Below are 14,899 nucleotides of genomic sequence, written 5' to 3' on the forward strand. Positions count from 1 at the left end.
GATGTAAAACCACCCCCATGCATAGTTTTATATGTTTATTTATTACTAGCTTACCCGTCGCGCGTTGCTGCGAAGACAGACAGACAGACATTCATACATACATTCGTTTTATATATCTAGATAACAACCAATCACAGCGCAGCTTTTTTATGTTACCTCAGTGGTTTCCCGTTTCTATGACACCGGAAAGTGAGAAAATTACATTCCGTACGTAAAATTTGGACGCTAATTCTTTTGCGCATAGAATTGAATAATCGAGTTGGGACCCATTAGCTTTTCCTATTTATGACATAATCAATGCTCCTGCCAAATTTTGAGTTTCTATGACACCGTGAAGAGAGAGAATTAGATTCAGTACGTAAAATTTGGACGCTAATTCTTTTGCGCATAGAATTGAAGAATCAAGTTGGGACCTGCTAACTTTTCCTATTTATGACATAATCAATGTTCGTGCCAAATTTCCCATTTCTAAGACATTGGAAAGTGAGAAAATTACATTCCGCACGCTTTTGCGCATAGAATTGAATAATCGAGTTGGGACCTATTAACTTTTCCTATTTATGACATAATCAATGCTCGTGCCAAATTTCGAGTTTTTATGACATTGAGAAGCGAGAAAATTAGATTCCGTACATAAAATTTGGACGCTAATTGTTTTGCGCTTAGGATTGAATAATCGAGTTGGGACCTATTAACTTTTCCTACTTATGACATAATCAATGCTTGTGCCAAATTTCAAGTTTCTATGACATTGGGAAGCGAGAAAATTAGATTCTGTACGTAACATTTGGACGCTAATTCTTTTGCGCTTAAAATTGAATAATGGAGTTGGGACCTATTAACTTTTCCTATTTATGACATAATCAATGCTCGTGCCAAATTTCACGTTTTTATGACATTGGGAAGCGAGAAAATTAGATTCCGTACGTAAAATTTGGACGCTAATTCTTTTGCGCATAGAATTGAATAATCGAGTTGGGACCCATTACCTTTTCCTATTTATGACATAGTCAATGCTCGTGCCAAATTTCATGTTTCTACGACATCGGGAAGTGAGAGAATTAGTGGCAATGATGGAAATCGAACGATCTACGTAGGGGGTCGTAACCGTCGATGACGCTCACGCTTGCGCCATTTATCATAGAATATTTGTACTATGCCTATAATCTTCCCAGGAGTGCACTCAACAACTTCCCAAAGTTTCATGGCGATCGGATGAATGGTGTAGTAGCGCATAAAGGACAAACAGACAGACAGACGCACGCATACAGACATACATTCAATTTTATATATATAGATTTAGAGTTCTTTCTCCTGGGATGATTCAGGCCCGACCCGTTTTGTAGGTCTGTATTCCAGTCCCTCTGGCACCATGTATAACACACAGAAACCAGGGGTACATATTGCACTATCATCTCCACTTAATCACACCCCTTGCCAAAGAGTTTTTTCCTTATACAGGGCTACTTTGATGGGAGGCCAGTTGACATGTTTGTTTTTGGATTGTAGGGCAAAATCAGAAAACCTACGCAAGCTCAGAGGAAATATATAGGGGAGAATTAAGAAATTTGGGAAAAATGGCAAATTGTTGCACACCCCTGCATTTACTTAAAAATTTGAGAGTTTTAACATTTTTGCAACATGTTTGCCACTTTTTTGAAAACTGGGTGGAGCTTAACAAAAGGGGCATGGACTCCCACGACCTGATAGATATAATGTAATTTACACCAGAAACTGATGCAAACGTAGCATAAATCTATGCCAGCTCATACCTTGCAGAGACCTTTTTTGGTGCTTGGACTATCCAAACATATGCCAAATTTATTAGGCAACGTGCGCTTCTTAATAAACTTGGTGCATCGTCCTTCAGCGCACTGTTACTAAACACTGACCAATCTTTAGTAAATTCTCCTATAAACTCTTAGGAGATGATGCATTGGTAAAGTTTCGAACACAGCACCCTGGAGCTACAAGACAACACACATACAGGGGATGGGCAAAAATATGGAAACACCATATAAAATACATGAGATTATAAATAATATTTCAATAAGACACGTAGAGACCGATTTTAAGTGGAGGTAATATGACACAGATGCTGCTGTGAACATCTGTCCGAGCCACAAGGTTCAATTGGTCAGGGCGTTTGAGCCACAGCTGCTGTTACTAGCCGGCTCCCAAAACCACTCAGAGCAGGGCAAGAGGTGAAGTAAACAAAAATTTGGCGGGAAAGATTTCAGCTAAGCAGGGGTCAAAAGGGCAGCTCAGTGCTAATGAATAAAATCCCATGCATTTCATACAGTGTTTCCATATTTTTCTCCACCCCCTGTATACATGCAGTGAAGTTGTAAGCAACACTCCCCCCCCCCTCCTCTTCCCCTACTGCAATAAACCTCTATATTATTTACTATAATCTTAAGAACCTCTTTAAGATTTTCCACTTCCGTATGACATGCATCTCTCCGGACTATTCTACGACATAAGTGAACGTTAGGTAGGTTGCACCGACATTGAAAGGCTTTGTTATTCTCCTCCAGCCACTTTCATGATAAATGAACACATCTCCCATTCAGCCACATTAGATTCAAAAATACACATTTTATAATTATGTCCAAATTAACTCATTAAAGCAAATAATCCCAATGATTTTCATTATTATGCTTCCTTGATAAAGCACAGCCCAAAACAGGACTTATTCCGAGTAATTACATTACTATTATTATGACTTGCAAGAGCTTTTTTTTTTTGCCGTTTAGGACAGAATATCATTAGAAATACCCTAAGAGAATGCCGGCGCTATTTGAAGAGAACTCTTTTCATTTTAACTTTTTTTTTTTTTCATAATGCAAAAAGCCCCAAACATGCGGAAGACGGTAATTGTTCTCTGCAAGAGTCAGTAGGAAATCAGTAATAATGTTGGGTTATTACAAGCCTATAGTCCCTGCCAGTGTTCCTGAAAGGAACTATGAATGATTACAGGCTGACTTTGCTAAGGTAACCACTACGGATGATTGATAGGGCATTAATCAAAAGATGCATATCAGCTTCAGAATTTGTTCACAAGCTCCCTTCTAATAGCTGATTTCATGTTCACTGACTTCTATGCCAGTTTGTTCAATTTATTCTTCAATGTACAGTACAGACCATTCATCACACGGCACAATGATTTAATGCTCCCTCTTCCTTTCAGTGAACATATATTACAAAGTGTAACTACCCTGTTCTGTTCATTAAAACGCAGGAAAACAATGTCATGTGTGGATTTAGAAGATCATTCTGGATTGATAGAGAACAAATGTACGTTGAGAAATAGAAGGAGTTCCTTGGCTGAATCCGCGCCGCTTACTATTTATTTCCAGAATATTTCATTTGACCAACTTACCATAAATAACCTACCCGACTCACCGATTCATTGCCGGTTGGGGTGGACTTGACCGCTCTCACTTACAGTTTTTTTCCCTATAACCTTCAATTCTATGTTCTGTCCGTTAATCTGTCCTGGACTGCTAATTAATGCCCGTCTTGTCGTTATCTATACGGCCACTGAGACCGGCACAAAAAATTGCTTTCAGTTAAGACGAAAGGTTGTAAAAACGATCTAAAACCCATTGCTCGCAGGCTTCGTACTAAAAGGGTTTATTGCATATTAAGTCAGCCCATCTTGCTGCCAATCTCTTTGATGACGAACATCATGTTCGGTGCGGGACGCATCGCCAGTCTGAAATGGTCACAAGCGTTAATTTACAGATTGCTAATGCCGAAAATAAAAAGGATGAGCCAATGTGGCATGAGCGTATGCGTGTTTGTGCGCGCATGAGTGTAGTGGTTTTTTGCGGGCGCGTCATCATATTTTACTGTACTTTTTCCGTGCGGGAAAAAAAAAAACACTGATTGAAATGGCTAATTAGTCTAATGAGTTCCAGATGTGTTCTTTTTACTGCACAACTGCTTAGTGAATCATGCATCTCTCAGCGTATTTTGCGTGCATTTCCGCATCCCATTGACTTCTATGGTGCACAAAGTGTAGAAAATTGAGCATGCTGTGTTTTTTTTTTTCTTTTGCACAACAAATATTATATATGCGCAAATATGCCGGTGTGACACCAGCCTAAAGCTCGATTCACAGAGCAGCCGGAAATCGCGTGAACGATTCCCATTTTAACTCCCTTTCAGACAGCCGAGGCTGTATTGCATATACGCCGCAGCCCCAAGATACTGTCGGCCGGGTGGTGAGAGTTTAGCTCTGCTAAAAACTCCCGCCCCGTTCTGCCCCTTGCCGGCTTACAACAAGGGGAGGGGGCGGGAGCTTAGCAAGACTAGTCCCTCCCCCTCTCCACTCCAGCCTATGGGAGCTGCCGGCAAGAAGAAGCACACTAGCTCCAGCCCCCTCCCTTTGCAGACAGCCGGCAAGAGGCGGAGAGGAGGAGAGAAGGGGGAGGGAGTTTAGCAGTCACGCTGCTAAACTCCCTCCCACCTCCCTTCTCCTGCAGCTGTCATGTGCTCCCATAGGAGTCTATGGCAGCGGCCGCCATATTCCAGCCAAAGATAGTTCCAGAACTATCTTTTCTGGCCGGCATAAAAACATCTGGACGGAATGCACACTGTATGCACTATCTTTACCAGCCAGACATTTTTACGCTTTGGGAATACACCCATCTGAACTGATGCAATGGAAACCAATGCATCAGATGGGCAGCATATATCGGCCATATGTGAAAACGGGGCCGATATACACTTGTGTGAAAGAGCCCTGAGGGATATTCCATCCTTTCGCACAGGATGGAATATTCTGCAGCAGCATCGTAGAATATGTGCTCCTGCGGTCAAGATTCACAGTTAGCAGTGCAGATTTGGGTGCGAAATTCAGGAACATTGTTGCAGCTGGTGTACTACTGCAAACTCCACATGTGATGCCGTGATGACCGGCCTATTCTGCGCCTTTATGTAATAGCTATATGGGTATGTGTGGGCGGGATTTTTTGCAGGACAACTTTTACTGTGTTGTAAAACATTCTTCATTTTTTTTGGGGGGGGGGGGGGTTGGGGAAAAAAACATCAATTCCACAGTTGTTTTGGGGTTTTGCTTTATTGACGTTCACTGTGCTTTAAAAAAACGCTGACAGTCTTATTTTCTGGATCACCACATTAACCCCTTCATGATGATACCCTTTTTTTTCCATTTTAATTTTTTTCTCCTCCCCTTAAAAAAAATCAGAACTCCTTTATTTATCCATCGACGTCGCTGTATGAGGGCTTGTTTTTTGTGGGACGGGTTATATTTTTCAATGGTGCTATTTAATGTACCATATAATGCACTGAAACACTTTTAACAAATTCTAAGTGGAGTAAAACTTTAAAAAAAACGACATTCCGCCATCTTTCAGTGCGTCTTGTTTCTACGGCGCACAAACTGCAACAAAAATGACATGATAACTCTATTCTATGGGTCGGTACGATTGCTACGATAACAAACTTGTATAGTTTTTTTTTTTACTATACTACACTCTTTTTTTTTTCAAAGACATTTAATTTTTTTCAATTATTTTCTGCGGTCATTTTGTGCGCACAATAACTTTTTTATTTTTCTATTGATGTACTTCAGTGATGGCTCAGTTTTTGCGGAATGTCCTGTAGTTTCAGTTAGTGCTAATTCGGAATATGTACGACTTTTTGATCATTTTTTATGGCGTTTTTCCTGGGATATAGGGTGACTGAAAAAGTGCATTTCTGGTGTTCTCTATTTTTTTTTCAGATGTTGTTCACAGTGCGGGGTAAATAATGCACGACTTTAATAGATCGGACTTTTACAGACGCGGCGATACCAAATATGTATTTTTCTTTTATTATTTAGACTTTTTAATTATAGATATAGCAAAACTTTTATAACTTTTTTTTTTTACAATTAAATAAAATGTATTGCTCTTTTTTTCACTTTACTTTTAAGTCCCTCTGGGTGACTACAATATGCGATTCTTTGATCGCTCCTGCAGTATGACGTAATGCTATGTAGCATTACGTCATACTGCATTCTGACAGGCAGCCTATCAAGCCACCCCACGGGGATGGCTTGATAGGCAGTCTCTCAAGGCAGCCATGGGGCCTTTCAGAAGGCCCCCGGCAGCCATGACACCTGCACGGCTCCCCCGATCTCACCGCGGGGGGGGGGGGGGCATACGGGACCCCCCGAACGATGTTCAGGGGCTTTAAATGCCCCTGTCAGAATTGACAGCGGCATTTAAAGGGTTAATAGCTGCGATCGGCCGAACAGCCAATCATGGCTATTGCCCGCAAGTGTCAGCTGTACTAAACAGCTGACACCCGCGCTGTATGCAGAGAGGTCGCCCCGCGTCCTCTCTGCATACATACCCTGACGCTCCAGGATATAAATGTATGGAAGGGGTAAACGGTGATACCAAGTTTCTAAAGTTTTTATCTGTTACTACTTTTGCGCACTAAAAACATAAAAATATGAAATTTTTTCTCTGTCACTGCATTACAAGACCCAGAACATTGTTCTTTTTCAGTTTTGTTTTTTTTACGATGTTTACTATATGTGATAAGTGACCTTTTCTCTTCATTTTGCAGGTTTATACAGTTGTGGGGATACCAAATTAATGTATTTTTAATAGGTTTTTTACTATTTTTACACAATAAAAACACTTTTTTCAAGAAATAAAAACTTGTATTATCGCATTTCAAGGCCCATAACTTTTTCATTTTTCACCTACAGAGTTGTACTTTTCATTTCTACCATCTCGGGATACATGTGACTTTTTGACTGCTTTTTATGGCATTTTTAATGAGGCAAAGGGACGTACAATAGCAATTCTGACTTTTTAAAAAATTATTTTCTCATCACTGGGATCACTGTGTGGGGTAAATAACTAAAAATTGTAGTAGTTCAAGTTATTATGAGTGCGGCAATACCTATTATGTCTATTTTTTACTTTTTTCTTTACAAATTGTCTTGTGGAAGAAATGTTTTTTAAATTTTACAGTGTTTTTTTCTTACTAGTCTTCATAGGACTTTTTTTAAACACCATTTTTAGTCCTTCAAGGGGATTTGGAGATGCAATCAGTTCTGTAGTGGTTTACACTATGCATATCCTATCAGACTCTGGCAGAGATGGGTTCCATTAGGCTGAAATACCTGGCAGACGTGGAGACCTTTGTCAGCCCCCTTGCTGCAATGGCCACCCATCGGCACCTTGCACTCACATTACATAACAGGGGAAGGCTCTGCCCATCACCTGCTTACATGCCGTAATCACTATTGATAGCGCAATGGAAGGGGTTAAACGGTCAGGAACAGAGGTTTCTCTGTTCCAAGCCATTACAGTAGGAGTCCGGTAGACAGCCAGGAAATTGGCCTACTCCTGCTATATTACAGAAGCAGAAGCTTTAAACCCGCCCCATAAATTTTCTATAGAGCAGTTTAAAGCCCAAGACTTGCTCACTAAAGGGTTAAACATTGATACAAACTGTCTTGTGGGCATGTTTTTCATCCTGCATTATAAATACTATATGTGCCAGTCCTAATACCTTGCCCCTCCCCCCCAGCTGTTGTGAAACTCTATAGGCTGGCCGTATATATGTTAGATAGCCGTCTGCCAAAGGTGTATGTGTTCTAAATGCGGAAGGTAGGTAAGCTGCTGCCAGACTCCTCCAACAGTAACTTCTCTTACATAAAGCAAAACGATTGGGCATGTTGAAATTCATCAGCTCGATCCTGTCATCAGAGGAGGGTCTGGAGGCTCCCAAACACATTAGAGGGTCTGCTGATCATACCAAAATTGGCATTAATATTCACGGCCGGTAAACTCCCAACATGCCCTGACTGCCACAGATTAGGGTTTGCAGTTTGACAAATCTTGAAGAACATTAGTCTATGTCTATTTGCATTACTTTGATTAACAATGGAATGGGAAGAGTAAGTTTGATTCCCGGTCTGCAGTCAACATTGACTTCTAGTCCAACTGTTTCCTATGTTTGCCTCATAACACGGTGCTGACAGTGCTCTGGTGTCTCCAGCTCCGGCTAGGGATATGTTTTATTGCTATCCAAAAATTTTAGTTGACGTTCATCGAAATCCACTCTGGTTACTCTTCATTCACATAAGGGAAATGCAGCTTCTTGTGGGAAGGAGAAAGAGGTAAGCTCAATCATGTTCTGTAAACACAAGAAGACGGGCAGCTCATTACGCTCTTACTGACAGCTGCAGATGGGGGGAATTTATCATCTCAATCTACTTCTGTACAACATTTTCCTCTGTAATAACAAGGCAAAATGTAGACTTCTGCTGCGTTGTATAGTCGGCGGCCATTAATCCCCCGCTACAAATGTATTTATAAATTAAAAGTCCTGTGATCTGAAATTAGAACAAAAAATAACCTAGAATAGTTCACATCACTAAGAGGTCCCTAAAGTAGGCGAAAACTCCTGCAGACTTTATTATACGTGTCTGAATTTGCCCCTATTGGAGCACTGATCGCTAAATCGAGGGAGCCATGGGTAGAAAAGTGTAAATTATTACAATCGCTACTAATATTGTTCTACCTACAGGTGTATGAACGTTTCTGGAGGTTCACAGGGATGGAGACAATGCAGATAGATACAATGCATTTACACCAATATAAACTACAAGCTATCTGCAATGGAGGGAATATTGTTCCCACTCTTGTAATAGTCAGTCATGGACTGTTCATGTATTTCCTCCCACCATGGCTGATTAAATGCTACATGTTTTACATACAAAACGTTCTACATTTGTAAAAATAACATAAATAAATCACTAATAAATAATAAAATGCACATTAAAAATCACTATTTTTTTAAATTTGCACTGTACATTTAATAATTAGATGTAAACGTTTTAGGGCTTAGTCACACGGGCGCATCCAGGCGCTAATGCGCCCATCTTCCTGCACGAAGAAGACGGCCGCACTGGATGACTCTCCGCAGCGTCGAAAGAAAGAACACATGAGCGGCAATGGAGCGGGTCATGTGTTCTTTCTGCTGGCAGTGCGGAGAACCGTCCGTACCTGCAGTGCGGCCGTCTTATCCTGCAGGAAGATGCGCGCGTCGGCGCCCGGATGCGCCCGTGTGACTAAGCCCTTAAGAGTATTTGTGTTACATTTGTTGTTCGAAGGGTTAATATAGCTCAGGGCGCCTTCAGACGGAACGATTATTGTTAAAAAAAATGGTTCAAACAAAAAAAGCGAACAATAATCGTTCAAACTAAACACGAGCCGACGAATGAATGACGAACAGGAGTCGTTCACTTCTCATTCATCATTCGGTTTCTGTAGGCATAGAAATCATCGTTGGCTCGTTGACTTCTCATTCACTGTTTTAAATCTCAAGCCAGAAGAAAATGATGCAGTACAGTGCCGGGGAGCCGGGAAGAAGACACGCCGGAGCCTCCACAGCGCTGCTAGGGGAGTTAAGATTTTTTTTTTATTTTCAGCAGCCAGGGATTATTTTCAGGGTATAGCATATATGTCAAGCCCTTCCCCGAAAATCCCTGCAGGGATTGCCTTCATTTCATTGCTTTCAATGGGGTGGCAGCAGCGCCGGCCCCATTGATAGCAATGGGATAGCATCGTGGTCTTCTGCCACAGCACTGACAGCAGTGGAAGGCGATTCTTTTATCCCCGTGGGGAGTCCCATCATCACTGAACACTGTCACAGTGCCGTCAGTGTTCAGTGATGAGGCGGCCTTCGTGGAACAGCTGCCTTAGTGAACGGGCAAAGTTTCATGCACAAACCTTGCCCATTCACGCGTTTTCCGCATAAGCAAGGAGCGGATTTTTTTCACGCACATAGGTGTGCAAAAAGTATGCTTATCAGTGGCATTGCTTCTACAACATGTTTCTTGTGATCTCACAAAGATGGCATCATGACAACACCGCTGAACATTATTTTGTAATGTGACATGTGAATGCATTTCTAGCTTGTTTGACAAGGCTTTCCATGTCAAACTAGGACAATAAATTGCATATTTCATATGCCACAACATGTTCTATGAAACATGTCCAACATGTTGGGGCATAATAAACCGTAATGAGATACATATTGTATGTTATGTAAACCTAATTCAAATGGAAATGACTGGTTCTTCCCAATCGCCAAAACAAAGATGCAACAAGTAGGAGGCTCTATTAATCCAGACTAATATTATAAATGCAGAAGTAACCCTGTCTGTTAGCTTTTCACAGCTGCACCGCTGAAGTGAATTTGATGAAATTTGGCAGGGAGATGGAATCTATCCTGAAAATGTGTATAGAGTTCTCTAGGGAGCGCAAGAAGACAGATTTATTTGGTGATGCGTAGGCACACCTTCGCTCTGCCGCCAGCGCCGCATAGTACGGCGAGGCGGAGGGGAAAGGGATGCACATCATAAGCTATGCCTACACAAACGGGCAGACACGTGAGTGTAAACATTGTTGCCGCACGTATGCGATTATTGAGTGCAGCAGAGGGGAAGGGGGTGCACATCATAAACTAGGCCTCCCCAAATGGGCAGACACGTGAGGGCAGATGTCATTGCCGCATGTATACGATTATTAAGCTAGTAGGGATACCAACATTGCCAGAGATTAAAACTTGAACACAAGACACATTAATATGGATTGAGATAACCATTTCCATTCAAAAGGCTACAATTCCCTCTAAAAATAGCATTTGCCATGATGATCAATAAGGCTCAAGGGCAAACACTTAAGGTAGCAGGTGTACATTTAGAAAAAGCATGTTTTCTCATGGGCAGCTATATGTGGCGGCTCACGTGTATATAGCCCACAAAACCTTTATATCCCAGCAAAAGATGACAAGACCTAAAATGTAGTGTACACAACTGTGCTGACAGCAGATTGCAGTTACATTCCTTTCACTATTTCAATTTTTTACGTTTCAATATACAGCAAAACACAGATTAGATTTTAAAAAAAATACAAATTACAAGCCGATAAAGTTGCGGGTAACAAGCGAGTTGTGCTATAAAATGCATACATTACAGGCAAAAATTGCACCAAATTTCTAAAAAAAAAAGGCACAAGAGCATAATAAATTTGCTACAGCTGACTAAGCATGTTAGAAATGTCATGAGTGGCATATATATACGTAATAATAATCTTTATTTGTATAGCGCTAACTTATTCCGCAGCGCTATACTTTAGTTTAAACCATATAATGCTGCACATTTTGAACACATTTGGTGCATTTCATGGCTCCTTTGTAGCTTCATGCCTTTTTAGATACTTTTCAAAATGGTCAATATAGGTATAAAAAGTGTCAAAAACACATGGCAAAGTTTGCACACGGCTATTTTGTGTAATTTGTGAGAGTATCCAGGTGCATTTCACTAGTAAATCTCCCCCAATATGTTGAAACATATGGTGCCCATTTTGAGAGCTCTATCTCCTGACATCCATGCTTTTCGTTACTGCTACATAAGACTATCATGTATGATGAAAATTCCATAAAATTACGTCAAGAATCGTAGGGCTCCTTTCATCAGTATTTTGTAAGCCAAAACCAGGAGCGGGTCTGAAATACAGAAGAAATGCAAATCTTCCCATTCTACTTTCTCTCTGATCGCTCCACTGCTGGTTTTGGTTCACAAAATACTGATGAAAATTCCTGACGTGTTGATAAGCCCTCGGTCCGTGTGTTAGATAATAGAGATGAGCGAACGTGCTCGGCCCCGCCCCTTTTTCGCCCGAATACCGCGATTTTCGAGTACTTCCGTACTCGGGCGAAAAAATTCGGGGGGCGCAGTGGGGGCGCGGGGGGTTGCAGCGGGGAGTGGGGGGGAGAGGGAGAGAGAGAGGGCTCCCCCCTGTTCCCCGCTGCTACCCCCCGCACCGCCGCGCCTCTCCCCGCCCCCCCGGCGCCCCCCGAATCTTTACGCGCGAGTACTGAAGTACTCGAAAATGGCGGTACTCGGGTGCGTAAGTACTCATTACGAGTACGTTCGCTCATCTCTATTAGATAATATATATTATCCTGTGTTCAATTCAACCAAGATACGGCAGTGGCTTCTTTCTATATTTGGCAGGTTAGGCCATCCGGCAGTGTTAGAGCCCTTCTAGATGAGCCGATTTATGGTCTGAGCGAGCGGATGGCGTCATTGTTAGCTCGTTCGCACTTTGTTTATACAGACAGATACATTGTTGACTCATTCAAATGAGACATTGTTCAGTCTTTAACCGTATAAGTTAATGAGAAGGACTGAATGATCGGTGTTTTAACTGAACGATAGGTGAACCAACCAACGAGGCCTGCATAAAATGAACAAGAGCGAGAAGTGAATGATTTCATTCGTCTTTTGGTCGTTGGCTCACATTTGGACTGAACAATTAGCGTTCACTTTTGCCCCTTCCAGGTAAAAGCACCCTTAGATGTCGTCAACCTGCTGTGTGCCTGGTATAGTGTTGTATCCCTGGTGTGATGTAATATGAGCGCTCGGATTCCTTATTAGGTCAGTCTAGTGAGGATTCGCTGTATGTACAGGACAAGTATGCAGCCAAATATAATAGCTCTGCATGCAGGGAACGGGACAAAGACACAACTTCTTTATGTTTGAAACATTTGACGATTCCAATATGTAGTTCTGGAAAGAATGTTTTTTTCATGTGGGTCAGTGAACAGCATTGTAATTTTATTAAGATGTGGAGTCTCGAATCGCGAGCTTAATTAACTTAGAATAATAATAAAACGAAACATTACAGACCTCATAATGAAAACCAAACTTTGTGGCAATTCTGGAACCCGTCACAGCTGTGGAATTTACCCAGAAAAAGCTGCGACTGAAGTTACGGTAATTGACTGTATTTCTTTAACTGCGTCAGCGGACTAAAAGGATGCAGAAAAACACGAATCCAAATACTTGGTTCTTAACAAGAGTTTCCCATGGACACAGTAGACTCATAACTTTGACTTCTTTAACTGCTGCTATTAACCACATGCCACAATATTTTTTGTTGCCTTGTTGACCTTAAATAGGGCGGCATCTTATAGTGACAAGTCCGCTTTATGGGCCCAAGCTCACACCAGCGGGTCAAATTTTGCATGGGGGAGGCCTGCTTATGGCGCTTACTGTATCACATATGGCACACAGGCGGTCACGCACACTACAGCTTTTCTTGTTTGATGGTATTTCCCACACCGTTGCTTAGCGATGACACAAGTACCCGTAGTCCATACGTAATGGTAATTGCGTATGGGCTGCTGGTTGCAGACCTCCATTGATATCAATGGAGGCTGTCCACACAGATTCAGCGGTAAAATAGAGCATGCCGCGATTGTGAAGGAAAATTTGAAAGTGTATGCATTTCAATGCCCGCGTTTTACTACAGATCGTCTGCTCAAACGCCGATCACCAGATCCGTAATTCAAATCCGGTCGTGTGAGACTGGTTAAAGTAAAGTGAGACTTTTATTTTGGAATCCTAAAATGAAGTTAAATAAATGTTACAGTGCCATAAAAAAGTATTAACCCCCCCCCCCCCCCCCCAAAAAAAAAAAATCTTTGAAAGGCTCAAAATAAGCCCTCCAAACTGTCAATTCTGAAAAGACAAGTAGGATAAAATTTCTCAAAAATTGGTATGAAGACCCACTTATAACTATTACGACCATTTTTAATAACTGCTGCTGTTAAAGGTGGAATAATCAGGTAATAAGTATAGGGGTGCATTACTTATGGACATAGTGGAAGCAGGCCAGTTGGTTTGGGATATCTTGCTTGAATAGATAAAAAATAATCATTTAAGGACTGTACAGTGGTGGACAAAAATATGTAAATACCGTATGAAATGCATGCCATGGGATTATAAATCATATTTCAATAAGACATGTAGAGACTGATTTTCAGTGGAGGTAATATGACACAGATGCTGCCAGGCAAAAGTGAATATCTTCCCAAGCAACAAGGTTCCAGTGGTCAGGGGTTTGAGCCACTCAGCTGCTGTTACCAGCTGGCTCCCAAAACCACCCAGAGCAGGGCACGAGGTGAAGTCAACACAAATTTGGCGGGAAAGCTCTCAACCAAGCAGGGGTCAAAAGGGCAGCTCAATGGTAATGATTATAACCCAATGCATTTCATACGGTGTTTCCATATTTTTGTCCACCGCCTGTATTTTGTGTTTAGACAGGTAGCCATCTTATATTATATATCGTTTAATAACTGAAAACTATGACAATGTGTAAAAATCTGGTAAGTATGGCCATAAGAGACACATTACTCTTAATACTTTACATTTTGTACGATTCAAGAGCAAAGTCATGAAGCTTTGAAAAGAAGAGGCTTTACCTTATTGCACTTGCTGATAAATGTCCATAAGAACCACTGGCCGAGGAGCTGCTACGTGAGTTGTTGAGAATGGTCACTAAAGAGTTCGGAGATGTTCTGATCATGGTCTGAAGGTCAAAGCTGTGGTCAGAGAGGGGGGATATAGACAACGTTCGTTTCCTGCTCGGTCGGGCTGTAAGCCTTGGGCTGGGAAACCTGGAACCTGAGAAGAACAGAAGCATTTTAGAACGAACTAAACCTCAGTATAGCTACACATTAATTGCAATGTGTCAAAGTTGGTCCAGATGCATTGAGCCGCTCTGCCATAATGGATAGCTGAAGCTGTGACCCACATTTTGTAAACTTTTTGCCTTAAACACTGAACAAATATGTTACTGTACAAGCAGAAGAAGTGAGACGGGTAAATCTGTTTCCTCATAAAGCACAGATGTAAAGGGTGATGTGTAAATACATGATATTATTACAGTGCAGACCCTGTTTGCTATAGAGTAGGTCAAAACTGCCAGTCGTCTTGACAAGCGCCTTCACTTTCCACCTGTGATCTACTGGCTACAATTGAGGAAAATTAGGAAGAAAAATGTATCTTCCT

At 41.5% G+C, this 14,899-nt stretch overlaps 1 protein-coding gene across 8 annotated transcripts in view; it reads right to left on the reverse strand.

Moving 5' to 3' along the window:
* The window catches only part of GLI3 (GLI family zinc finger 3), a 244,228-nt gene that overhangs the window by 57,219 nt on the left and 172,110 nt on the right, over positions 1–14,899 (reverse strand). For all 8 annotated transcript variants that reach the window (XM_066585474.1, XM_066585471.1, XM_066585470.1 and 5 more), the window contains one exon: positions 14,311–14,512. In XM_066585474.1, the coding sequence (XP_066441571.1) occupies positions 14,311–14,512 (202 nt within the window). The remainder of the gene's footprint in view (positions 1–14,310; positions 14,513–14,899) is intronic.

Source organism: Eleutherodactylus coqui, chromosome 12 (genome assembly GCF_035609145.1).
Source record: "Eleutherodactylus coqui strain aEleCoq1 chromosome 12, aEleCoq1.hap1, whole genome shotgun sequence".
In the NCBI taxonomy this organism is placed as follows: Eukaryota; Metazoa; Chordata; class Amphibia; order Anura; family Eleutherodactylidae; genus Eleutherodactylus; species Eleutherodactylus coqui.